The sequence below is a fragment of the Aptenodytes patagonicus genome, chromosome 9, assembly GCF_965638725.1.
Source record: "Aptenodytes patagonicus chromosome 9, bAptPat1.pri.cur, whole genome shotgun sequence".
Classification (NCBI taxonomy): domain Eukaryota; kingdom Metazoa; phylum Chordata; class Aves; order Sphenisciformes; family Spheniscidae; genus Aptenodytes; species Aptenodytes patagonicus.
Genome location: NC_134957.1, coordinates 20,803,773 through 20,829,398, shown reverse-complemented (window position 1 = coordinate 20,829,398; position 25,626 = coordinate 20,803,773). Strand labels below are relative to the sequence as shown.

At 38.0% G+C, this 25,626-nt stretch overlaps 1 protein-coding gene across 3 annotated transcripts in view; it reads left to right on the top strand.

The window, feature by feature from the left end:
* Positions 1-23,621, top strand: part of AMMECR1 (AMMECR nuclear protein 1) — a 113,461-nt gene extending 89,840 nt beyond the window's left edge. For 2 of the 3 annotated variants that reach the window (XM_076347387.1, XM_076347389.1), the window contains 4 exons: positions 3,565-3,679; positions 12,110-12,200; positions 13,977-14,073; positions 19,139-20,562. In XM_076347387.1, coding sequence (XP_076203502.1) covers positions 3,565-3,679; positions 12,110-12,200; positions 13,977-14,073; positions 19,139-19,253 — 418 coding nt within the window. In that variant the 3' untranslated portion in view covers positions 19,254-20,562. Of the gene's footprint in view, positions 1-3,564; positions 3,680-12,109; positions 12,201-13,976; positions 14,074-19,138 lie in introns of all 3 variants that reach the window. The other variant, XM_076347388.1, reaches the window with a different exon arrangement.
* The last annotated feature ends 2,005 nt before the right edge of the window (positions 23,622-25,626 follow it).

Sequence of the window (25,626 nt, the reverse complement as noted above, 5' to 3'; positions counted from 1 at the left end):
CAAATAAATGCTTTCTTGTTGGCATCTCCCGTCAGTATGTTTTGTTCCAATTGCTGATTGCTTGTCAACACAAACTTCTCCAGGTAAATTTTGGTTTTACTTATGTAACAACAGACACAAAGCTGTTTTGAAGGATGAAAACAGATTGTAACATGGGATCTGGAGACGGGGAAAGGAGGAATAGACTAGCAGCAATATTCTGTATTGACCAGTCACAACGGTGTCAGAGATTGTTACTGAAATCTCTGATCTTGTTCTGCCAGGTATCTCGCTTACCTTCAGCAGCGTGAGTGCTGATGCAGGATATGCGCACAGATGTGTGTAGTCATGGAGGTGTTGAGGAGCAATTTTTCAGCAGGCTGTACAGAGAAAATAGCATGTAGCGGTTCTGAAGGAACTAGGTATAGTTGAAATAGCACTATCATTTGATAAACAATATTTTAGTTATCATGAGGTAGCTACGTGAAAGCAAGGTATTTGTGCCAGTGTTATTGAATAATGGAATTAGCCAGCTAAGCTTGCTAATAAGTATGCAATGTTTACTGCGTTGCTCTGCTTTCTCTAAAACTGAACTACTTTGTCGGCGGTATATGCCTGAGGCGTTTGTGCGCCTTTCTGCTTGCACTGTGTTCATGGGAAGGTTTCATATCTCAGCTTTTTATCAATATTCAAATTTGTCATGATTCACCCGTCTTGTTTCAAATTATTATCTCGGTATTTGAGCAGCCTAGCTGAGACGTGGCTGACGTGTGCATTGTATGATGTTTTTTTCTGTACAACTTAAAGTACGTTAAGTTAAGGATGGTTTCTCCTCTAGTAATGCCAGTGCAGCAGATCTTCAGTGAGTGGGCATTTGCCTGAGACTTTACTGCTAACATTATTGGGATCAGGCTTACACCCATAGTAAACAACCTTTGCTTCAAAAAGTTGAAATTCCCAAGTGCATTTTGGCAGCTTGAAGGGGAATTGAAAGTTAGATAAACTTCTAGTATCAAGTTTTGCAGAAAAGTTTTTTGAAGGTTGAAAATTCTCACAATACGGGAAATGTTTTGCGTGGTAAGATTGTTGCATAAATTATGAAAAACAGGTTTAAACAAGTATTGGCAATATCTATGCATACAGTTGTTTCCTAATATAACTGAATTTGTTGTTTGTTAATGAAGTAATGCTTGTCTCTCTGGGTGCTTTTCAGTAGTGTATTCAAATAGATTAGTTATATGATAGAGGTACAGCATACCTCAGAGAAATGAGAAATTTGCATATAAGCAAACTTGTAGTAGCAATGGATTTTAAGAGGACTGGGGTTTCTGAACATAATTTTTTAGTTTTTAGTAAAAGGTGGGATAAAATATTAAAAGCGTGTATGCATGCACTTATTAAATAAACCCATGAAGAGCTTTTAAGTGCACAGATATCATCTCTGGCTCAAAATACCTAAGCTATGAGCAGCTGGATTCCTGGAGAGCATTCCAAGAAAGTACCCCTCGATACTTACCGTGTTCTCATATTCATTCATTTTGCTAACTGCTGTTGGTTATTAATACTAGGCTGGATGGACTTCCGGTTTGAGCTGTCCCTGTGTTCAGAGTATTCTCCCTTTACATATATATATATATATTATCTTTTTTCCTCTGTGTGGAGCGATATGAAGGCTGAATTAGCTTATGTTGTATTTTCTTATGTTGCAATGATGCTGTGGCTATATGAGTTGATCCCTGATGTTGCTCCGAAACACCAGGCAATGGAGGATGGCAACTTTGCCTGGTTCCCAGGAGTTACAAAGCTAGCTTTGCAAATCCCACCAAGAAAATCTTGGAGAATACCATCTTTTGATACATCTTCAGTGAAGGTCATTAGTTAAATATCACAGGCATTATGCTTTAAATCTCCTTAGTGTTCCCAGTTCTTCACAGGTCTGTGTAGGCCTGTCTGTCCTACATAAATGTCAAAAGATTTATCTTGGCTAGTTACTTACTGTCCCAACATCTTCTCTCGCATCTATGGCAACTTCACCTGGAGTTGCCTAGAATCACTCCTAAATAATGAGTAGCATAGGCCCACTAACTGTTACTTAATTATATAACGAATTTGTCTTAGTAATGAAAATCTAAATTTCTGACCTATTTTGTAATGTAAAAATACCAAAGCTTGGAGAAGGGCTTCTAGTCTAAATTCCAATACTATGTTCTTTTTCGTAATTGTAGCACATGTGGGGAAAAAAGCCTGCCTTCCCCAGAAAATTAAAGGTTCTATTTTAACTCTTCAGTGTCTGGTATTAATTTGTGATGGGAAGCTATTTCTGGTTATACATATGATGATTTCCTCTAGCTAAACTTTACATTTTTTTGCTTATGTGTCCTTATTTGGTCTGCTTTAATAAAGTTGTACTACTCTTTATATAAAATGGTGGTATCTGATGCAGAGACTTCAGCCGTATTCTAAATGCGATGGCTGCGGTTGTATCAGCTAATGGCAACCGCTGGCTGTATGCCAAGTAAAATGAATAAGAGTGATCTAATTGTTAGATGAAACAATGAGACATGTGAAGAACTTGGTAGTACTTTAGTAAGTCTCTTAAATTCTCTTTACGCATCAAAAAGCTTAGTTAGCAGATCACTGGTTTTGGTGGAGATGAGCATGTTTGTATTCATACATGTCATATTTCAAATCGTAAGAGAAAAAAAATTGAGATACCATACTCACTTTAACCTTCCCTTTTCCAATTTAACTGGTTCTTGACCAAACTTACGCAAGTAGGTTTGTGCAAATGTTCTTACTCGTGGTACTGCTTACTGTCTGTTAACCGCTTTGTTTTTCAAAGCGTGCTGGAATGTGCACAGGTAGCTCCTCTCTCTATTGAATTTTACCCCATTAGGTGTATGTTTGTCTATAGAATGGTACGTTAGCCTGAGGATTAGTTTAGCTGTTCGCAAGCTTCCCTGTTACTCATCATTACCTCTGCTTTGCAGAACATATTCAAGTCCTGTAGGTTTACAGGTCTGTAGAGCCCTTGGATGTTTTTACCTTTTTATATTCGCCTTTGCCAGTAAGCATGAATATTATTCTTTTTTGGAGAATATTCTGCTTGTTTGGATTTTTTTTTCACTGAATAATTAAGTTCTACAGTTTGATGACTGCATTATGTGTTTGATTATTGCAGGCTATAGAATTTCCCCCTCTACTTTATGTTGTATAGTTTCATCCTTTTTGAAAGGGATTTACTAAATTGCAGGTAGAAGAGATCTTGCTTTTGTAACTTTTTCCAAAACCTTTCTGCTGCTTCATTAATAAGATTGTCGCAGTAGCAAAATCAGCTCAGGAAGGAACGACCCTCAGAACACCACCTGACTGGCCAGCCAAGAACTGAAACAAATATCTAAGGAAAAAGTTGGGAGCGTTGGTCAGTGTGTTACACTGGCAACTGGATTATCAAACTGGTCATCATTTCATCAGGATTTTTTTTGTCCTTTATACTTTTCAGTTGATTCATTAGATCCCTGAACTTAAAATAAACAAACAAACAAACAAACAAACTCCTTTGAAATTCTGTTTTGTCTTCAACAGTGCCCTTAAAGATAGTCGTTTCCCCCCAATGACGAGGGATGAGCTGCCACGGCTTTTCTGCTCGGTGTCTCTGCTCACTAACTTTGAAGATGTATGTGACTACATGGACTGGGAGGTAAGGATGTCAGATATCTTTTAAGAAAATTACTCTGATACCATGAACATCTATAGCAGAAGTCACACCATTTAAATTATCTGCATATATTTAGTGTAGTTGTCACTGTTTTGCACTCTATACACATTGTTTTGTGCATAGGTTCAAAAGATCCCTTTGGTAGAACTGTCCTCACCTTAAAAGTCTGAGCCATGAAAATGGAATAAAGTTGTATTCTTGCCCACTTACGCACTCAAAGTAAGAGTGGTCTGCACAGCTGTATTTGAGTCTAAGACTCCATCAAGCAAGGTATTGTCTGAGTGAGGGTGTCCTGAGACCTCTTTTGCAGCATAGCTAACTACAGAAACATGGTAGATCAGTCCATCGATTCTGGAAAGAGGATGTTCCAGTATGAAAGTTAATAGTTTGATGTATGCCTCTGGAAACAAGCACTGCAAAAAAAATTGCAATCCCAAAACAAGTTGCCTTACTTAGCTTGTAGGAGCGAGCAATTTATCTTTCCCCAAACTTTGCTCAGAGCGAGGGGCCTGCACAGACCCCAGAAAGCCCTTATACAATGAGGCCAAGTAAATCATTGCTCTTGTTTTTCTTTGGTACTTATGCACGGAGCTGAATCTATTTTAATTGTTAGGTTCTAGGAAACCTGCATGCATTCTCTTGGAACAGCAGCACAAAAGAGATTAGGAAGCAAATGCTGCTTTTAGAGTTATTTCTGGGAAAGTATACTGAAGGAAGTGTTATTCTGTATTCTTCTGCTTTTTCAAAATTATTTGGTATTAGGCACTTGCAAAAAACAAGTTACTGGACTTAAGATGAACTTCTCAGTCAGTATGACTGTTGTGTTGCTCTGAGTCTATATTTGAGTGGACGTAAAAAAATTTTGAATTGTCATATATGATAATGGACATGTTATAATGCCAGAGACACCACACAAGTTACAGTATTTCCCTTTAATAATGACTTAGCCCTACTAAATATTGAGGATTTCTTAAGATAAAAGAGGCTTTCTGCTGTATTCACACATAACAAATGTATAGTGAAAAGAAATTTCATTTGTTGTTAAAATGGTAAGAGGCCCTACTGTATCAGAATGGTGGTATCCGGCAGTAACCTCAGCATTATGAATTTTACAGTAGCTGAAAATCTAATAAAAATGCATTTCCTGTTCAACTCATAATGGCAAGGGCTTCTTACCTTCTGATATGTAATTCTGAATGAGATGAATGTAGGTTTCCTTTGGGGTTTATCAGCATTTTCACCATAAACAGATTTATTCATTTTTTATGTAATGTCAGACCAAAAAATAAATCTTAGCTGAAACTGCATGTGCATTCTCAACAAGAAGCTTTTTTCAGAGAAGGAGTTTGTCTTGTCACTGAGCCCTTAGAGTACTTTAAAAAAATGTTTTCAAGTAATCAAAACGGTAGTGACTTTTAATACTAAACCAAGCTGGAAATCAAAATTAAAACTGGTAGAATTTTTCTGCTTTACTAGGTTGACTTCTGGTAGTAACCATAGTGATGTTTTCAATGTAATTTCATTTATTATAATTTATTAAAAATCAGACTATGAATACACTCAGAAAACGTCTCTTTAAAAGTGTGAAGTGCGTAATGAAATAGCATTTAGCTCTTTCCATGTGGTAGCCTATAAATATTATTAGATGCTGTTTTATTCTCTCAATAATAAACTTCGAAGATGACCAAAATATTCATCCTTAAAGAGAAGCTGAAACCAAAGCTGAGTTCAGAACTCCACTCTCCCTTGGAAAGACTGGTTTTAACTTTGTTCCTTGGGAGACTTCTGATTCATAACTTTAATACTTGTATGAAACAAAGGAGGCTTTTACTTCCGATGTCCTTTCTATATCTTGTTGCAGAATCCTTGAGACTTGCAATAACAGTGTAAACAAGCTTAATGCAGAAACTGTAGTCTTGCTCAGTTCTGATTAATTTTATGGATTCTCACGATTCTTCTCATTGGAAAGCCCTGACTTACGGGGGAAGAATGGAGGGGTCAAAAATAGACTAGTCCTTGTGTTATCCATTTGCTTAGTTGCTCTCTCCTATTTCATTTAAGGTTTTTTAACAGTAGGCTTTTAAAACCTCTAGCAAATTCCTAGGAATTCTAAGAAATGGTCACAAAGTAGGTTCCATGATTTTTTTTTCTTTTTTCCTGTAAGTTAAATGTGCTTCTCAAGTGATTGTATTATATATAGTTGTGGATGATCCACAGGCTTTCCATGAAAAAGGGGCAGGGGGGTGTATAAATATGAGAAAGATAAAATTTGTAATTGTTAGTCCTTAAAAGAATGATTCATCGCTGTTTGTGCCTCTGTCAGTGAGATAGCTTATGTCATCCATGTTTCTTTTAAGGGAGCTGCAGTTATGCAATATTAATGGCAAAAAGACATTTCAGGATGTCTAGAGTATGACGTAAAGAGAGATTCTGCATCTTTCATCTCGTATAATGCTGATTTCCAGATCATCCTGAAAAACATCAGCCTGGTTAGGAGACCTTACTTCTGTAGGTATGCTACTGATGATCTCGTGGGAGCCAATTCAGCAATTTGCTGGCAGAGGTCACACTATTTAAAAATTGCCGATTCAGACAACTCGCAGTGCTCTGGCGGCTTAGAGACAAGATCATTTGAAGACACGGCCCAGGAGTGTCTCCTATATCCTGAAGCAGAGTGATAGATCTTCTTTTCTCTGACTAATGAATTATCTTCCCAAACTAAATCGGTTAATATTTCAGTTGTAAAAAACAATGTGAGATCCTTTTGCAGCAGAAACTTCAACCAAGTAAACAGGAGATATGAGTGAATTGACTGCTATTAGCTCCCATATGATTTTTCAAATTGCTGCCATTTTCACCTTTTATAAAAGTAACTAGGAGAAAGTGCAAACCTTTAAATGACCACTTCAATGCCATGGTTCATGAGGATGCTTCCTAAAATCTTATTTAGCATTCTTACTTACATGTGACTTTATATGAATTGCAGTGCGCTTTAGTAGCTGAACAGATGTAGGGCTTTGAAATGAACACTGGGGCTGTATGAACTGTTGCTTCATTTCTGCTAGACAGAACCCATGAAATATTGCTGTGGTCCAGTTGCTACTGGGGTGGAGTTTCACACCCTTTCTGTCTCAAAGAAATGGACAACATGAGAAACTCTAAGATACGTTTCTTCTTTTGATAATACTGCTCTTTTATTAAAGATCAGATGTCAAAGCACTACTCGGAAGACAAGTCATAAAAGACCAATTATTTTTAAACACATTTGATATTGGTAGCAGTCATTCCTTCCCCGCATAAACTCAGCTTTATCCGTGTTTCCATTCTCCTTGAGCTCATCTTTTTGATCTGTCCTTCTACCAAGTGTTTTCTTTCCTGCACAAATTTGAATTCCTGCCTCAGGATGCCTCCAATTTTGCTGTTCATTCCTAATGCACATATACTTGCATCTCATGTTGCACTGGGAACTGTGTGTGTAGTTAGCAGCACCCCAAAAGAAGGAATGTAGAAGAGTTTGAATAGATTGCTGTGAAGTATCATGGCTTTGGGTCCTTTAGAAAGAACTTCTGTTTGGTTTGTGAAGCTCGTAAGTCTGCAATTTGGGCAAATAAGCCTACACTCAGAAAGTCCTCTGAGCGGATTCAGATCCCAGAAGTGGCATATATAAGGTGTGATCATGTTGTAGGTCTTGCAACTCCAGCTTTGGTGCCACAGGCTCTGCCTCCTTGAGAGGGTATGGCTGCAAGGTACGTTACAATGGCAGATGATTCAGTGTATCCCCTGCGTGTTTTTTTTCTCTAGAAATACAGAAGAGAAAAGCAAAGTGCCTCTACTCATTCCCTCTCTATTTCACGTTATAGCAAATGAACACCTTTTTAATTTATTTTCTCATTAATCTAATTAAGAATCTGTGGGTGTTTTCACTAGATGGTAAAGCCTGTCTTGCTAATTCAGACCCTCTCCCCATTTTTTTATTAAAACAACATAAACATTATGATTGTATGTAATTATAATAAGAAACTTTTTGGAAAACATTATTGTAATTCCAACAGGGTAATAAATAACTAGAATTGACCGGTGGCTCTTCCTTAAAATACCTTGAAAGAGATCTTTGCCCTGAAGTTGCTGTTCTTCAGTAAAGTAAAATCTGCAGAATTGTACATGCTTGCTGTGTTGATACAAAAGGCCTTTAGCCTGTGCGCGCTGGTTTAAATATTAGCTTAAATAGTTGTAGCCAATAATGTTGACTGAAAGGTGGCTTTTCATTGTCGACAAAGTTAGTACATTTAAGAGTTGTGGAAATTCTTTCCTTCCTGCAAGTGCAGCAGCACCAGCAACTCTTGCAGCTTATATTCCTTAAAACAGAGAAGAAAGAGTCTTGATCTCAATATTTTATTCTCTTTGGACGATATTCAGTGATTCCATGTATGTAAATAAATGATTCTTTAAAAAAAGAATGCTTGTCATGAAGTAGAGAGCATATCTCCTGAGTAGTCTTTTGCCTCCATTGTTAAATCAGAATGTAGTATTTGAGCCCTACTAAAGATGATCAGAAAGAAGCCAGCATATTTGCTACAAACGTCAGGCTAAAAAGCTGTAGAATTCAGCTAGTAAAAAGTGGGGTCCACTTCTAATAAGCAGCAATAGTGACTTAACCAGAAGCGTTCCATTTCCAGACAAGTTTGTGTACGGCTATTTCTGTAGTACTAGTTAGGTAAGTAAAGGGGAAGGTTACTATGTTATGCGGTATCATAAGGAATACTGTACACGTTATAGGCCAACTTCTTTGTTTGAAAACGTTTATAGCTTGCCGCTGTTCAAAGATTGAGCTGACAAACGGTCAGTCAGTAGAAGGATTAGCCATAACCCAGAACAGCCTGATCTGGTTCATCATGCGCTTGCGTGAATGCTTTTCCTGGGAGAACTGAGAGGCAGGCAAGCAGAGTTTGTCGCAGTTCAACTGGCGTGCTGGCAGTAAGGATTGTACATCGAGCCATGTTTCTGGTCTTGAGTGGAGGAGAACAGCAAATAGTGAGTGAACTTCAGGAACAGGCAGACACTTGTTTCTAACACCAAGGAGGAGCTGCGCTCCTCCAGCTCTGGGGTATTCCATGTGGATTCTTTGTAACAGATTCTTTGTTACCTGCTTTAACGGATTTCTGAAAAAATGTTTACAATTAATTCATCTTAAACTAAGTAGTGATAATTGCATGCAAATCTCTTACAGAATTCAGTGCAGTAGATAAAACTGAACAGAATGATTATCTGATGATAATTTACTCCACAGTGGACTAGAAGCTTAAATTTCAACAAGGCTTGATGTTTTAGATGCTTATCCAAATTCCATGTTGATAGTCTAATGAGAATAATGTTATTTTTTTCCTCTCAGTATGGTTGGACAGTCAGTACAAGAGGAACAGATTTGTAAACTGTGTTTGGAACTTTGAGTCAGAACAGTCAAACGTGAGAGTTGCTTGAACGTTGGTTTCAGGGTGGGAACAATTTTTGGAGCAATTTTTTCTTAGCCCAACTGAGGATAGATGTATAGAGAAACGTATTATGGGCAATAATCTAGCAAGTGCCAGAAGCGCTTGGCAAAACAGTAAATGTGGTGTGTGCGTGTTTTCCCCCATGCCGAGGTGTATGTAAATAAATGATTCATTAAAAAAAGAATGCGTATAAATGAATTTGAATGTGTATAAATACACAACAAAGTCTGAAGTTCTGTTGAGGTCACTTCAGAAGTAAAATAAAAAATGTAGTTTAATGCAATCCTTAGATTTAGTGAAAGGTCTGTGGTTTTTAATTAATATTGTCACTGGACCTAGTTTTAGGTAGCCTCTGGCCATTTATACAGTGGGCCAGAGAGTTTATATCCACAAGTATCGGATACATAGTATATACTATTTCATGCTTTAAAACCCTATAGAAATATTTCTGTCGGAGGGGATTGGTTTATTGCCTTTCTGAGTCCCTTTCCTTATCTCACTCTGCTCTCCCAATAGCAACAGTCTAAATAGATTCTATCCATCTGGGAGGCTGGCACGGCAATTGTGTCGTCTTTTTGCAGCTCAGAAGGATACCTGTATATAGTAATTTCCTAAATGGTAAGAGATGAGACAGAACTTAAACTCCCTCTGCAGAAGAAGATTGTTTGGTTTGCTTTTCTGAACTGCACGGATGTTGTTATTCTACAAAAACTTGCCTGTAGTGTATCAGTATTTTTAGTTTGAGAAGCACGCCATAGGCTTTGGATAAAGTTCTGGTAGGCAAGCCAGTTACAGTCCAGTTAATGCCTTCCAAACATGTACCTACCCCTTACCTCCCATCTTAGAGAGGAATATTTTGGGAAATTTCACAGAAGTTTTCATCAATGCAGGAACATTGGTCTCTTGAGGAAGTCAAAATAAATTCCTAACTGTGCCCATGCCAATCTTAGCGTGGATCATTCTTATTTTGCTTGTGTGTGGCTTCCATTTGTTTAACTCGGGCCTGGTTTTGATTAACTGGAGCTAAACAATGAAAAACCATTTGTACTGGACTAAGAATACTGCTTAGCTATGCAGTTGGAATTCATACTTCACAGAATGCCATGAAACTTTCCCAACCAGAGGAACTGTGGGTGCAGTTGTGTTGCCTTATTCATTTTGCTCCACATCTTTTCCTTCTACAGGCATGGGCCTAGAAGTCCATTAAAATGGTTAATGGGAAACATCCAGTGCAGTGCAATTCCCTGCTGCTTGAATGTTGCATCATACTTAATACTCACTAGTGCTTCTGGTTAGTTTCTCATGAATGCTAGATGATCACTATTATGCAAAACAGTTGTGTAGAATTTAGAATCTAATATTCTGCAGGATTTGAAGGTGTGCAAAACCTGAAAATATTTGATCTTAGTGCTTAGGCAATTGAATATAGACAGTTACAAAATCACCAGCTGCAAAAACTTGCTCTGTTCTTGGAATAAACTCGGTAAGCTCATTTCAGCTTCTAACACTGTTTCATTTTACTTTCAGGTCCTTTGGGTTCATAATTACATCATCTGAGCATACAGATTTGATGTCTCTAGTGATTATATATCCATGTTATGAAAGTTAGGTTTAGGAGTGTTTGGTAATGAAATATCACATTAAAATTTGCAGTGAATTAAATTTGTTAGTCTCAAAGTAATTTTTCCTGTTTAAGAAATGTTAGGTTCATGGGGAAAAATTGTTGAGGCCATGGCCAGCCACAAGAGAGACTCTTCCTCCCATTTCCCCGTGCTTATATATAAAGATTATAAAGATTAAAAAAGAAGGTCTTAATATAAGCAAATATGTTAACTGAATAAGTGGTAGAGCTTTTTAAATATTCCTTATTTGTTTTTTGACTGTCATGCAGTTACAGTAAAATAGGTTGTCACCAGAAAAACTGCTACGGCATTTTTTGATTAATTTTGTGTCCAAAAAGAAGTGCCATACCAAATAACGTGATACCCTTTTAAACATAAACTATTCGTTTCCACATACAATGTTGGGAACTTTGGATTTAAATGGAAATGACTTCTTAGTTATGTGGGCATGAAAATAAAAATGTCCGTCTACTAATGCTTTGTGTTTATGCACAGAACTCAAAAGCAACTGAAAACTTACTGGCAATGGAATATCTTTTATGGCATGCCTGATCCAAGTGCAGGTACTCTCAACTGAATTCTTGTACCTTGAAAAGAGGAGTGGTTAAACAGTGCCCTGGAAAGGTGCCTAGCCTCATTTTATGTTTTTTAATTTTTTTTTGGCAGTTCAACTTTATCTACGCCTAACTCCTTGGTATTAGTAATTTTGGTTTCCATACTGGCATTTTGTCATATTAGAGTACTTAGTAGCATGGAAATAGGAGTTTGAAGCTGAATGCTTTGGAATACATCTCCTTTTCCTCGTCATACATTGGCAGAAATCTTGAAGGCTCCAGGCTCGAGTTTGTAGTGTGACAAATCTTTCATTGTTCAGTTGTGACTTTGAACAAAATTAATGCTCTTAATTGAAGCATCATTAGACTTGCCAGCTGTTTGGTTGCCTGCAGATTATGTCTGGTGACCAGGTGATTTTATCAGCAACAACATTGCTGACAGCGTCAGAGGGAGACAGTAGACTCAGAGACAGAACAACTTTTGCATCTCAGCTGGCTTTCCTTCAGACCAGAAATGAAGCTCTGTGGTGGGGAGCTGAGGACCATATTTATGCTGCTGCTGACCTTACAAGGTTGTTAAGGTGAACACCTTTCAAAATGATTACGTTCACTTCAGTACCACCTCTTGAAACTCTTTGCAAAAAGGTATTAACCACTGAAAGGTTCACGTTTTGGGTTTTATCATGTTAGAAATCTCTTGTATCTTTTTTCTTTTAATGTACTAATAAAGCTGCCAATTTCTTGCAGGTGGGTGTACATGGCATTAGAATAGAATTCATCAATGAAAAAGGATCAAAACGCACCGCCACCTACTTACCGGAGGTTGCAAAGGAGCAAGGTCATTGTTGCACTTTATTTCATATGATCTGGTGAAGAATTTAAACATACGTATAAATCTAAAATGCAATATTTGACCTTGCACTGATGTCAGATGATGGAGCAATATTTAATTGTAAGAAGACTCTTATATAAAATGCCAATTACATGCCTGTATCGATCCCCTTATAGGGATTCAGTAAACTGTAGCTGTTTTTTAAACAAGTCATAAATGCAGTGTAGCTGTAGGAAAATAAAATACGGAGGGGGGGTACAGTGCTGTCGACCAACTTTACAGTTGTTAAAAGCTGTCAATTTTCGTATAGTTGTTATGCCGTGATGTTAGTGACATGCAAAAATTCTATTAAGTGATGGGATGTCTGGTCAATTATCTTAACTGCTGATTTCTTCCTAAATTTGCAATAATCAAGGGTTTTTTTCAGTTAAATACTTTCTGCTAGTACTTAATTCCGTTTATAAACACTGGCTTCCTGGGGTTTTTGATGGACGGAAGGGAATTATTTCCAATACGAAAGTCCAAAATAATGTTGTTAAAGTCCCTTTTAATAGAGGCACAGACTTAAGTTTGTGAATTAAAAAAAACTATAGTAGATTTTGTTGAATAGTAATCTTTTGGACCAAGCAGCTGACTATAACTGCTTACTGTGTCGGTTTTTTTCCCCAAGCTTGGCAGTGTGTCTCAATCTTCTACATTTTGCATTGCTGGTTTTTGCCTTTTTTTTTTTTCCTTTTTATATTTGAGTTGGTCTACTAGGGAAATGAAACCTTTACTGAGGATCATCTTTAATTGATAATTCCATTTCCAAATAGTCACTTAAAAGTTTAGAGGCTTTCCAAGACAATTTTTTTGCTTTTCTAATCTAAGGTTGGCTAGTTAGAGAAGTGGTTTTTTTTGTCGATACCTTTGGTGATCACTTAACAAGCTCTTTTAAATTCAGGAATTGGGGGCGGGGTGTCTTTTAAATTTCTAAGTTGTTTTAGTAGACCATGCATTGCAATCTGACTTTTTCAAGTACCCAAAACTACCCATAACTACCCATTTGTATTTTTTTATGTACTCAAAACTACCCTTCCCCCCCCCCCCCCCCCCAATGTAACAATGTGACTAATCTAATTGTGTCTTTTGGAAATAACATGTCTAACAGCTGCTTAAAATATTAGGCTTTCTTAAATCCATAAATAGGAGTTTTGAATAGCATGAAGATGTTATTGAGAACAATAATGAATCTGTATTTTTAATCCATCACTTCTTTTTACTACCTAGCCACCTATAATATAATAGTTCTGAAATTAGAAATATCACTGTGAAGTTAAATGATATTTATGGAGAAGTCTAATCGCTGAAGTTCTCTGCACATGTTCAACTAATAATTCTTTTAAATTTTATACAGAAATTTAATTTTTCATACTGTCATAGCCATTTACGATGTATAAAGTGATTATGATACATGATCATACCTGAACGTTTCAGAAAAGTTTGACTTTGTATCTCGCCCCCAATCTAGGACACCTGGATATAGTGGGTCCCCTTTTAAAATATTTCAACTACGAGATAAAAATGTACGTTGTTTGTAGAGCGAACTTTGTCTGTAAAGAAATCCTATACGTGATATTTCCTTCAACTGTTCTTAAGTAGGGAAGAACGATCTATGTTTTATACAGAACTTCAGCAGAGCACTTTCATTATCAGTAACACTACGTACTGTACTGTATTTTTGCAACATCTATTCTTACTGCTATATTTCTCACTAATTTTTACTGCTGTAAAATTCAACAGGATGGGACCACATTCAAACCATAGATTCCTTATTGAGGAAAGGAGGCTACAAAGCTCCGATTACTAACGAATTCAGGAAAACAATAAAGCTAACCAGGTATGCATCGTGGGATACTACAGATAAGTCCTGTTTTTGTAGTACTGTGATGTGTTCATTCCTGGTAAGTGCTTATTTCAGATGTTAATAGTAAGCTTTCCTGTATATATTATTAATGATTTCTTTCTTTTCACAATAGCAGTACGGACTTTCGAGAATATCTGTGCCTTGCATAGGGGTTAGTGGCACTAAGCAAGAAAGAAAAGGCTGTTAAATATCAGGCTACATACATATCGGGGTACCTGCATGTTTTGTTTCATAACTCTGAAAAATCTTAGCAGTGTATTAGCTCTTGTTTTTTACAGTTTGTTCATTGGCTGTAACGGATCTTCGGGGGCTGTTGTTAACAAGGATTACTTGCCATTGTCAATTTGTATTTGAGCAGATGGTGCGCTGTGGGTCTGCCGCTGTGAAGTCATGGAGGCCCCTCAGTCCTAGTAATCTGTTCGATTCTCAAAGAAAGCATTGGGTCTTTTTTATCTCCTGTGGAGTATAGATTTCCCTTACCTTAACAGGTATTAGGTATGCAAACTAGGTAGCTGATTGACAGTCGGTGTACTAGTTAAACTATGCTCAGGAGCAAAGACATGAATTTAATATTTTGTTTCATACTCTGTCACTCTCACACACTACTGTACCTTGATTTTGCTAATTTAATAAAACGTGTTCTTGAGGGCTTCTTGGTGGGAGCCAAAATATTTCAGAATTAGCAGCAGATATTCTGCCCGTAATATTGTAGTTATATGGTGAAGGGTGGAGGAGTAAATGTCTATAAGAACGCCTCTAAAACTATATATTTTTATAAGCTTGCAGTATGAAATGACTGCTAAACTCTAGCTATCTATTCCATGCTTGGAGAAATAAGAATTTTTTAAATCTTACGTCATAAGGAAGTATTGACTGTTCATCCTCTTCAGGGAGGCCACACTTGACATACTATTAATACAAATAACAAAGTTAGAATCCTTTGTCCAAAACTGTTATCCTTCCTATCTTTTACCAACTTCTAGGGACTCACAGGGTCACAAGATTAGTTCTAAAAGTGTTGTATATATTACTCTTGTTTCTGTGTCCTGATTTCTTTGGAAATTCTTTCCTCCTTAGTGCAGGTAGGTGTAAGCCAGACTTGACTTCCTTGTCCATAATTAAAACCTAATCCTTTCATTTCAGACATTTGAAAATACTTGGATTCTCCTGATTTGTTTATGCACTTTTATAGGACAAAGACCCGACATTTTGGTTCTTCTCAGCTTCCATGCTTGTCATCTTTATCTACAAATCTTGCTATTACTTAGCAGTAGTTTGTTTAGACCAGCTGGAAGGCAAAGCATTTCTTAGAAAAATAAATATTCTAGTATTAGAGGAATTACTTGTTCAGTGACCTTGTGGATGAAGGATAAAGACTTTGTGTCTCAATGACTACTCAGAATTCTGGATTCTTGTAGGAACCCAATTACTTGTGGAGTAGCTGTGACTAAGGAAAACATGCTATTCCGAAGGTTAAATTAGGGAGGAAGGATTTACAGAATCCAGCTAAATTTCCAAATGCAGAACCCCAATCTCCTTTCAATTTATTTCAGCTGTACACCTTGTTATCTTCTGTTAAAAAAGAATATATGGAGATAGCTGAGGGCAAGAGTAACAGTGCTGTAGTTCTTAAATGACAGGTTCTGTACACCTCAGTAAATAAGGAATATATTTTTTCAAGAAACAAAAATTCTATATAGCACACATTTTCTTCCAGCTACATGATTTTATTTGGAGCAATGGCATGTGAGCACAGAACAACCCCCCCCATCCCAAAACAAAACCCCACCAAAACCCCTGTGTTTAGTGTATTTAAGTTCACAACATCCAAACTGCTAGCAAAATCACTGGCCTGATAAGTAGAATAAACAAAGCATAATTTTTATGTTCAGAAGAAATTTTTTTTTTTGGCTGTCTGTTTTACTTGCTTAAAAACTCAGCTTCTGCTGACATATTATAAACAGTAGTATTAAAATAGTAACCATTTCCCAGCATCAGACAACCTTTTTAGAGCCTCATTTTAATAACTTCTTGTCATGCAGTAAAACATCTATTGGAAGAGTGGAATAAGTGCTTTTAACTTCTTTTTCAAGTCTCTGAATTAAAGTAAATGTCCTGTGTGTGAATAAAGCTTTAAGCTGATCAAAACTAGTCTACTGCTAGCTATCTTGACTTCAAGTTAATACCCAGTAGTTCTGGCCATGTTTTGAAGAAGAGGACTAAAAAAAACAGTGGAGCTGAAAGAAGTGTACCAATTCTAGGGGTCTAGAATGCACAAGGACCGTAACTGCATTTTCTCTTCCACCTGCTTAAATGAGCAGATGTGATTCTAGTCAGGCTGCCTTTGGCCTGCTTTGTGACCCACTTACAACCAACTTCATTAACTGCCAAGCTTATGGTTTAGTTTCGTAGTGGCAGGGGATTTCATTCACAGACCAGCTTACTCGTCAAGTCCAGAGCGCCGCATACCATTCACAACAATTCAAGAAGAGCTGCAGCTAATCTCTCAGCAAGGACCAGCGGCCATTTGTTAAATTAGTACATCATTAACAAACTCTGTTGTATCAAGTAAGCGTGGGCGCCTTTGGTACTCTGAAACACGTCCACTGAAGCAAAAAGCTGCAAGCGTAAGATGTTCTGCTCTGTTCCTCTGGCAAAGAGGCAACGGAAGCAAATGTGTTTGCCACCTTAATTGCTGCAGTTGGTAACTCCACAGTAGTTTAAACTTTTGTGTTGGGTTGTGAGTGCGAGTGGTTGAGCCATCTGTTGTGGTTTTTTTAGACCTGAGAGAGGAGAGAACAACCAGAGCAACTCCAGAAGAAAAATATGATAGAGAGGTGGCAATATTTTAAATCACTGTAGCTGGATTCACCAAATCTCATCTGTCAGATCTCTTACGCAAGGTCTTTCTAAGTGAAATTTGTGGAAATGTGGAATAGTGTTGGTTTTGTGTAGATTTTACACTTCTACAGATTAAGTGTAAATTTGGCAATGTCTTCTTTGTGGTCAAACAATACTGATGCAAGTATATCCAAAACATTTGTTGCCAGGGCCTGGATTCTGCTTTTAGTTATAAATAGCTGGCCGATGCTATTGCAGGACCTCTCTCCATTATTTTTCAACAGTCTTCGGAGTCTGGACAGGTCCCAGTCGACTGGAAGCTGGCAAATGTTGTCCCATTTTTCAGGAAGGGTAAGAAGGAAGACCTTGGCAATTACAGGCCTGTCAGTCTCACTTCAGCGCCTGGTAAAATTATGGAGAAGGTTATTCTGGGAGCTATTGCAGAACACTTGAGAGACAACGCAGTCATTGATCATAGCCAGCACGGGTTCACGAGGGGAAAGTCCTGCTTGACCAAATCAATTTCCTTCTATACCAAGGTCACTCGTCTAGTTGACCCAAGGGAAGGCAGTAGGTGTGGGGTTTTTTGATTTTAGCAAAGCTTTTGATACTGTCCCTCGCAGTATCCTTCTGGACAAAATGTCCAGCACACAGCTAGACAAGTCCATAATACGTTGTGTGAGCAATTGGCTGATGGGTCGGGCTCAAAGAGTTTTAGTAAATGGGGTGACATCAAGCTCGCGGCCAGTCACCAGTGGGGCTCCCCAGGGCTCAATTTTAGTGCTCTTTAATGTTTTTATAGATGACCTAGATGCAGGAGTCAAATGTACATTAAGTTTGCTGATGATACTAAACTAGGAGGAGCTGTGGACTCCCTCGAGGGTAGAGAGGCCTTACAGAGAGATCTGGATAGACTAGAGAGCTGGGCAATCACCAACCACACGAAATTTAACAAGAGCAAGTGCGGGATTCTCCGCTTGGGATGAGGTAATCCTGGTTACATATAGAAATTGGGGGATGAGAGGCTGGAGAGCAGCCCCGCGAAAAGAGATCTAGGGGTTTGGGTTGATGGCAAGTTGAACGTGAGTCAACAGGGTGCCCTGGCAGCCAAAAGGGCCAACCATGTCCTGGGGTGCATCCAGCACAGCACAGCTAGCCGGTCGAGGGAGGTGATTGTCCCACTCGACACTGCACTGGTGTGGCCCCACCTCGAGTTCTGTGTGCTGTTTTCGGCCCCTCAATGTAAGAAGGACATCAAACTATTAGAGTGGGTCCAGAGGAGGGCGACCAAGGTGGTGAAAGGCCTCGAGGGCAAGACTTACGAGGAGCAGCTGAGGTCACTTGGCTTGTTCAGCTTGGAGGAGAGAAGACCGGGGGTGCCCTCATCGCAGTTGACACCTTCCTTAAGGGGGGCAGCGGAGGGGGAGGTGCTGATCTCCTCTCTCTGGTGACCAGCGACAGGACACGAGGAAAGGGAATGAAGCTGCATCAGGGGAAGTTCAGATTGGGCATTAGGAAAAAGGTTCTTCATGGGGAGGGTGGTCAGTCACTGGAACAGGCTCCCCAGGGAAGTGGTCACGGCACCAAGCCCGTCAGAGTTCAGGGAGCGTCTGGATGACACTCTTAGTCATATGGTTGAGTTTTAGGTAGTCCTGCAAGGAGCAGGGAGTTGGACTCGATGATCCTTACGGGTCCCTTCCAACTCGAGATACATTATTTTTAGACTAGAATCATAGAATCATAGGGTAACTCCATTTAATGTAGCTGGGATTATTTTAAAAGCAGAATTTGGCAGACAATTGATACTGATTGTTTAAAAACAGCCCAAAAATCTGTAGTGTTTGTTTACAGTTTTTCTCCTAGGTTTTATGTAGAGAGTTGGCTGAAGATACGGGATATTCTCAATAAATCATCATGAGTTTCTATTCCTCTACTTCGAGCAACATAGTAGGCAACAATTTTTAACAGTTCTGTTTGCTTAAAATATTTTTCATAAGCACTTATTTGTCATGTGATTCAAAAATGACCCTGACAACCATGGCGGTTCCCTCCCTGCCCTTGTGCAACTGAAGTTAGTCTTACTCCAAACATCAGAAGTACAGAGCTGTTATTAAACATACCACTAGTGCGGTGATTTTAGTGCTACTTACAGCTTCCTGGTAACGGTTCTTGAATTTGCTTCTTTGCTCTTTTCTAGGTACCGTAGTGAGAAGATGACGATGAGCTACACAGAATACCTTGCCCATCGTCAGCATCATCACTTCCAAAATGGTATTGGGCACCCCCTTCCACCGTACAACCATTATTCCTGACACTGAGCCGCATGACCAGTCACTGGACCTCTCTGCAGACCTCTTCCCAGGAGACCCTGCCCCTTCTTGGTCTAGCTATCTCTATTACTGTACCATTTTATGATGATAGTTTCCGTTGCCATGTTGAGGCTTCTTAGTTGGTTAAGCTCATCATGGCAACGGGAGGGAAAACTGCATTACTACAAAGACCCCATACTTTTTTTATTATTGAGTCACTGCAGATTTTTTTGCAGCATATATAACCCTTGGGTTTTTTATGAAATTTTAAATTTTTACTTCATTAACATTGAATTATATCAATCAAGGCTTTCTGTGACTGTGGATGGAAGGAAGAGTTTAAGGATTACAGTTAGGGATGCTTTGCTTAGCAAAAAGGCATTCATGGCTTTTGCATTAATAGGTGTGACAGGGAATGAAACATATCAGATTCAGGTATTATACTAGACAATGAATTGCATTTTCATAACGTTCTTCATAATGTTGTGTGTACAATATCTCACCCCCGGAGTAAAGATTTCATGTAGCTATATACATGATCTTCAGATCCAGCACATACAGCCACAATGTCAAGGCTGACATACAAAATGCTTTTTTGGATGAAGAGAAGCAATTACATGTACGATGAGAGGGGACGTTAACATGGCAGCGTTTTCAGAATCGAGTGGTCTTAATTGATAGGGCATGACATAGTCCAGCAGGCTACCAGATACCTTTGTCTCCCATTCTGTGCTGGGAATCGAGGGCAATCCAGCCCTGTCAAGACTAGTCATAATAATGCATTTGTAATGAGACGATGCCTTTCTGATGATCTCAAATTAGGAGTAACATTTGTTTTTAAAAACAGGTTGGTGAGTAGCAGCTGTCATATTAGGAAGAAAATGGATTTAGATTTTAGTGCCTTTGACTATGACATAACTATATACTTATATATAAAATTCATAGAAGAAATATAGCAAATACGTCAGACATTCTAGCAAACTATATTGAGTCTGCTCTGGCGTCAGGTTTTTGGGGATTTTTTTAAAGTGAAAATTTTTTTTTAATAGAAACCTATTTTGGAAAAGAAAAATCCCTGTTTTGTTCTTTCGTCTGCTTTTGAACTTGCTGAGTTTTATCAAGTCATGAATAGTTAGATAAAGTTAACTATTGTTTAAAAAAGAAAAAAGACTGTTGTGAAAGAGCACAGGACAAGTATGCCATAATTTTACATGTTTTCATCTATTACAGGAATAGTACTTGAGAGCTGTAAGTACTGTGTAACAATTCTGATACCCCTCCACACGGTAGAAGGAAGAGAACCGATCGGAACTTTTTCCTGCAGTAAAAATAGGATTTAGTAAAAGGTATGTGTGGTATATTTGCAAGCCCAGGATATGGTAGGATCTAGCTCCTTGCTCGTGTGCCTGCAGAACTCCCACTAATACCTGTCGTAGTTCAGTGCATATTCTAGGGGACGATACATGCCGTCTATTATAGAAAAGACCTTCCTAATATGAGTAAGTAAACCACAGTAAGCAGAAATTCCAGTTATTTTGAATAATGAATGTTTGTAAATATATAGATATATAAAATTCAAATAGATAAAATCAATTAAAATTCAGTCGTTCAAAAAAAATCAGAGTAATTGTAAAAATGTTTCAATAGGGTTTCAAAACCAGATACGGATAAATTACGCTCATCTCTTACGTGAGGTTAGCTTTGCCGCTTAATTTCTATGGAAGTTCTTGTAGAAGGTCTTTGGTATTCCTTCATCCACAGCATTTGATGTCCAAATATTAACGTTTTCAGTTGTGATGCCTTAATTTATAAGCAGAGGGCCTGAAATTTCAGGAGCCAAGAGATGCCAGCCAGAAGCTGCAAAAATTAATAGATGTTTATACAGAGGCTATTTTGGATGATACTGTTGTCTTGTTTCTACTTGGGGAACACTTTTAAATGGCTTAGTCTTCAAGTGGAAATTGTGAACAAGGGGCTACCTGATAGAGTTGTGTTGGTTTTTTTCTTGCCCTTATAGGGAAACTGAGCACAAACTGAATCATTCTGCTGCAAAAAAAAAAAAAAAAAAAAAAAAAAGTCATCCAACCCCATCTTTATCTGTCATCTCGTTACAGCGTGCTCATGCTTCTGCATGAGCTCATTGTTAGAAGTTTTTTAAAAAGATCTATTATATATAAAAATATATATGTATTGAAAGGTGCTAATCAACCTCAAGCAGGTCACGTGACTGGTCATGCGGATCTAAAATCATATCAGATTTTTTAAAAAATCTTCGATATATGCAGATGTTATACAGAATTTCTTACCAGTGTAATAATGATATACTGATGAATAAACAATCCTGCAGGTTTTTAAGGACAAGGTCAGCAATACTTCCCACCATGGCTTGCGGGGGAAAAGGATAGTTTTGTCTCCTTTTTGTACACAGCATAATGCACAATGCATTTTTGTCTATCTCTTAGTAGCTGTTGCTTAAAAATATAGTTAAAAGGGTGTTATACAAACTGTAAAGGTGTGCTTTTGAAATGAGTTAATGCCAGACCCTTCTGGACCAGAGTTTTGTATCACTAATTAAAAAACTGTTACAGAGTCTGTGGTCAATCAGATTGTATGATATTTTTTTAAAAAGATTGGAATAATCAGTCTATCTACAGTGTTTCTAGGGCACCTACCTCCTCAGCACGCAAGTGCTGAAAATGCTATGGATTGTTTCTGTGTAATTGTGGGTTTATTTGTACAAAACGTGCAGCTCACTGTGACATGCACTGGGACAGAATAGGTCTGTTTGCTTAAAGCTGATCAACAATTGCTTTCACAAATGTCATTCCCTCGGAGTTACGTCTAGTACCCTTTTCGATATATTGCTGGGTTTAGATACAGATTTTTTTAAATTATTTTTTTGTTTTTTCAAATTTGGGGTACTTTATAAGAAGTTAAGGTACAACCAAGTAGCTTATTTCACTCTTTTTTAAGTTGGAATGCTAATTTTTTATGAGCACTACTCAGTTTGCCTTAGTCATTAAAGAGACTGTTGGGTTTGCGGTTTTTTTAATTCTTTTGCTTAATGTTCCTAAAAACCCTGTTCTGTGAACTGAGTTAGACAACAAAACCGTAGACTTGACATGAAACTATTACTTAGTCACGCTTCAAGTGGCCTTCCTTCTGCCTACACTGCTGTAGCACTGACTTTTCACCATCTCAACCCCAATGCTGATCGTAGCAGGGGGAGGGCACACTAGCGTTCTGACCTCAGATGTACTATTAAATCAAGGCAGTCAAATCCATTTGCACACCCTGGCGTTTGTATACGGACCTCTTTACTTGTCTTCAAATGTGCGGGTTTTTAAAATTGTTGTCTGGAGTAGGTTACATCTCTTATGTGTGTTAGATCGAACCAAAGAAGCCTCCAGCCATGCCCAAATGCTGCTCCTAAAGCCTGCCTTCCAGTCCTTACAAAATCCCTGCAGGATCAAATGTGTTAACTTTTTTATTTTTGTACAGTTTCTAACTGATTTTTGCTAGTGATGTTAATTGAATTAAGTTTATTTGGGGAGTCTGAATATCTCCTCCATTTAAATAAACTGGTGACTTTCCTTTTATGTTTTAAAAAAAAAAAAAAAAAAGTTAAAAAAAAAAAAGAGAGAAACCCAAAGTGTGCCTCTCAGATTTAAGGGTTTCTGGTTACATTTATTCTTAAGACCAGCAATGATTCTTTATAAACAAAGATATGTTTTCCTCGTTTTTTATTACTGTTAAAGAAAAAATAAAAAAGAAGAACCTCTTTCTTTGCTCTGGACCCAGTAATTGTGCTGGTACATAAACGCACTGAGAAAACAAACTTTTGTTTGAAACTTTTGTAACAACTTATGACTGTTTTTGTATATCAAAGTTGATTCTTTTCAAGATATTTGGATCTAGTTTCTAAGTTATTTTAGTGTTTTATATGTTACAAAAAAAATTACTTTAAATTGTTCACCAGCATCTTGAGTTATCTTAATGCAATGGTGACACACAAGGGGCTTAGAGCTACCTGGAGTAGCTTGTAAGGCCTCTGTCTTTTCCTTCCTTCCTTAGTAACTTGATTGATTACAATAATATCACAGATTACCTGAACCCCCTTCCTTTACAACTAGATCCTCCTTCCTTCCACATTTAATTGCTATTAGTGTGAAGAAACTGTTGAAATGGGCATTTTAATATAAGTACGGCTTAAAAAGAGAAAAATGAGGAAAAAGCAAAAAAAAAAGATATATATATATAGAAGGTTATCTGTGGGTCTGTGAGATATGGCTGTGGAAAGATATTGTAGTAGTTTTAACACTATTGTTACTACCTTTTAAATCATTTACCCAATAAAATAAGGAAAAAGAATCACCATTTCTTTTTATGTTTCTCTGCTTAATTGTGCGGCTTGGTCAGTTTTCTTTTTATTTAAGCATTTGCAATGAGTGTTCATGTTAAAGGCTAATGATGCGTTAGGAATATTTTCATGTGATTAACTCTTGTCTTTCCATTTTGCCTACCATAGGAACAGATTGTGGACAGGTGCGTGCAGCTTTCAGTCTAATTCAGAAGCGAGTCACTAAACACTCCAAGTTAAATCAGCGTTTATATCAGTTACATCAGTATTTATATCAGTACATTTATCAGTATTTATGTAAGTTATCAGTTCAGTTTTGTACTTTTTATGTCTAACTTTAAACACAGCATTTTGCCCGGGCTTGGGCTCCTCACTCTCTGAGAGGGAGAAGTGGTTTTAACCTTTTTAAGCAAAACTTAACCAATACGTTGCCTACACTATTTGTAGCAACATTGTTCAACAGAATAATGTGGCAAAATGTGTATCAGAGTATCTTGAAGTATCACCTAAAATAATTTCAACACACTTACTTTCTTTGTATTACTCTGACAGTAGTAGGTGTGATTTTAAAGACCGACTAGGCTTGCTTTGCCATGAGGGATTCCTTTGTCTTGCATGTCATATCCAGCTCATGTGTAGACTGTCACGTTGACCAAATTTCATGGAAAAAAATTACAGTGTAGAATTTGCACTGACTTAGGGGGTTCCTGCAAAGCATGAAGGGCCGGGGAAGAATTCTTTTCCCCTTCCCCGAAAGCCTTTAGTCTTAACACAGTGGGGCCGTTTTTAAATTGTTTTACTTAAGCAGATCCGGTGAGAACAGCACGCCAGAACCTTTAGTTCATTAAACCAGCTTTAACTGTCAGCACCAGTTTCCAGTGTCCCTGTAGCAACTCTGGCTTGGTCGCAGGGCTTCCTGGGGTGTTGGTCAGGGGGTGAGGGAGCCTCGGCAAACCTCTGTGTCGGTATGGCTAGCTGTGCCGATACCAAAGAGGTGGTTTATGTGAGAAGGGAAGGAGTGCGTTCCTGTGAAGCAACAAAGCCACAGTCCAGCTGATGACAAAACAAAGTCCCCAGACAGGTAAAACTGGCTTGGAGAACTTTGTTCCCTGAGCCAAATTCTTAGTGCTCTGAGAGACATTTTCTGCCGAGTCTGAGTTAAAGGGAGCGTATTTCCTCCGTAGGATAATTCCTGAGACAAAGTGAGAAATTTCTAACATCTCCCTGGAATTCGGATCTGATTTTAGAAGTGAGGTGTTTTGCCTTTGACTAATTCAATATTAATAGATCTCCTGTCTGTAGATGCAAAGTCTGTGAAAACAAACCAATAAAATCCATGTAACCTTTAGATGCTGAAGATCGATGCCGCCTTTACTCCGCTTGCTTTGAAGCCTTGATTTAGAAGATTAAAAAAATACCTCTGAAGGGAAAACCTGCCTGAGTAAATAGCTTCCATTGTTGTTTTAGTATCTCACAGATTTGGTATCATTAGTCTGACTTGGGTAAAACCTACCTAAAACTCACAGTCCATTGAGATGTATAGCTAGTTAAAACTGCCTACCAAAAATTTCCCACTCTTCTTGCTACATCAGCCAGCTATGTAGTTATCACACTATAAAAATCAAACTAGCAAAATAGTACCGAGTATTAAGGATGTTTCAAAGGTGGAAACCAGCTTATTCTTACATACGTGTTGCTATTCATTAAACAATGAAAGGCTGACTTACTTACAATTAGAGTTATAGAGAGATGCAGAGGATAATTAGCAGTGCCTGAAAAAGGAAATTGCTTGCTTAATTCATCTCAGGTTTCCATAAAGCACTTTCTACTTAAGCTGTTGTATCAGTCTTTACCCTGTTCAAGAGAAATTAAGCTGGAGAATTGGTTCTGTTCCCCAGCTGTGTGAAAACTTAAGGTGGGCATATCCAGTATGTTCTTTTTCCAGGAACAGTATTTGCCAGGAACCTTACACAGTGAAGTACCTGCTTGTCTGGGAGGTACTGGGTCACAACATTA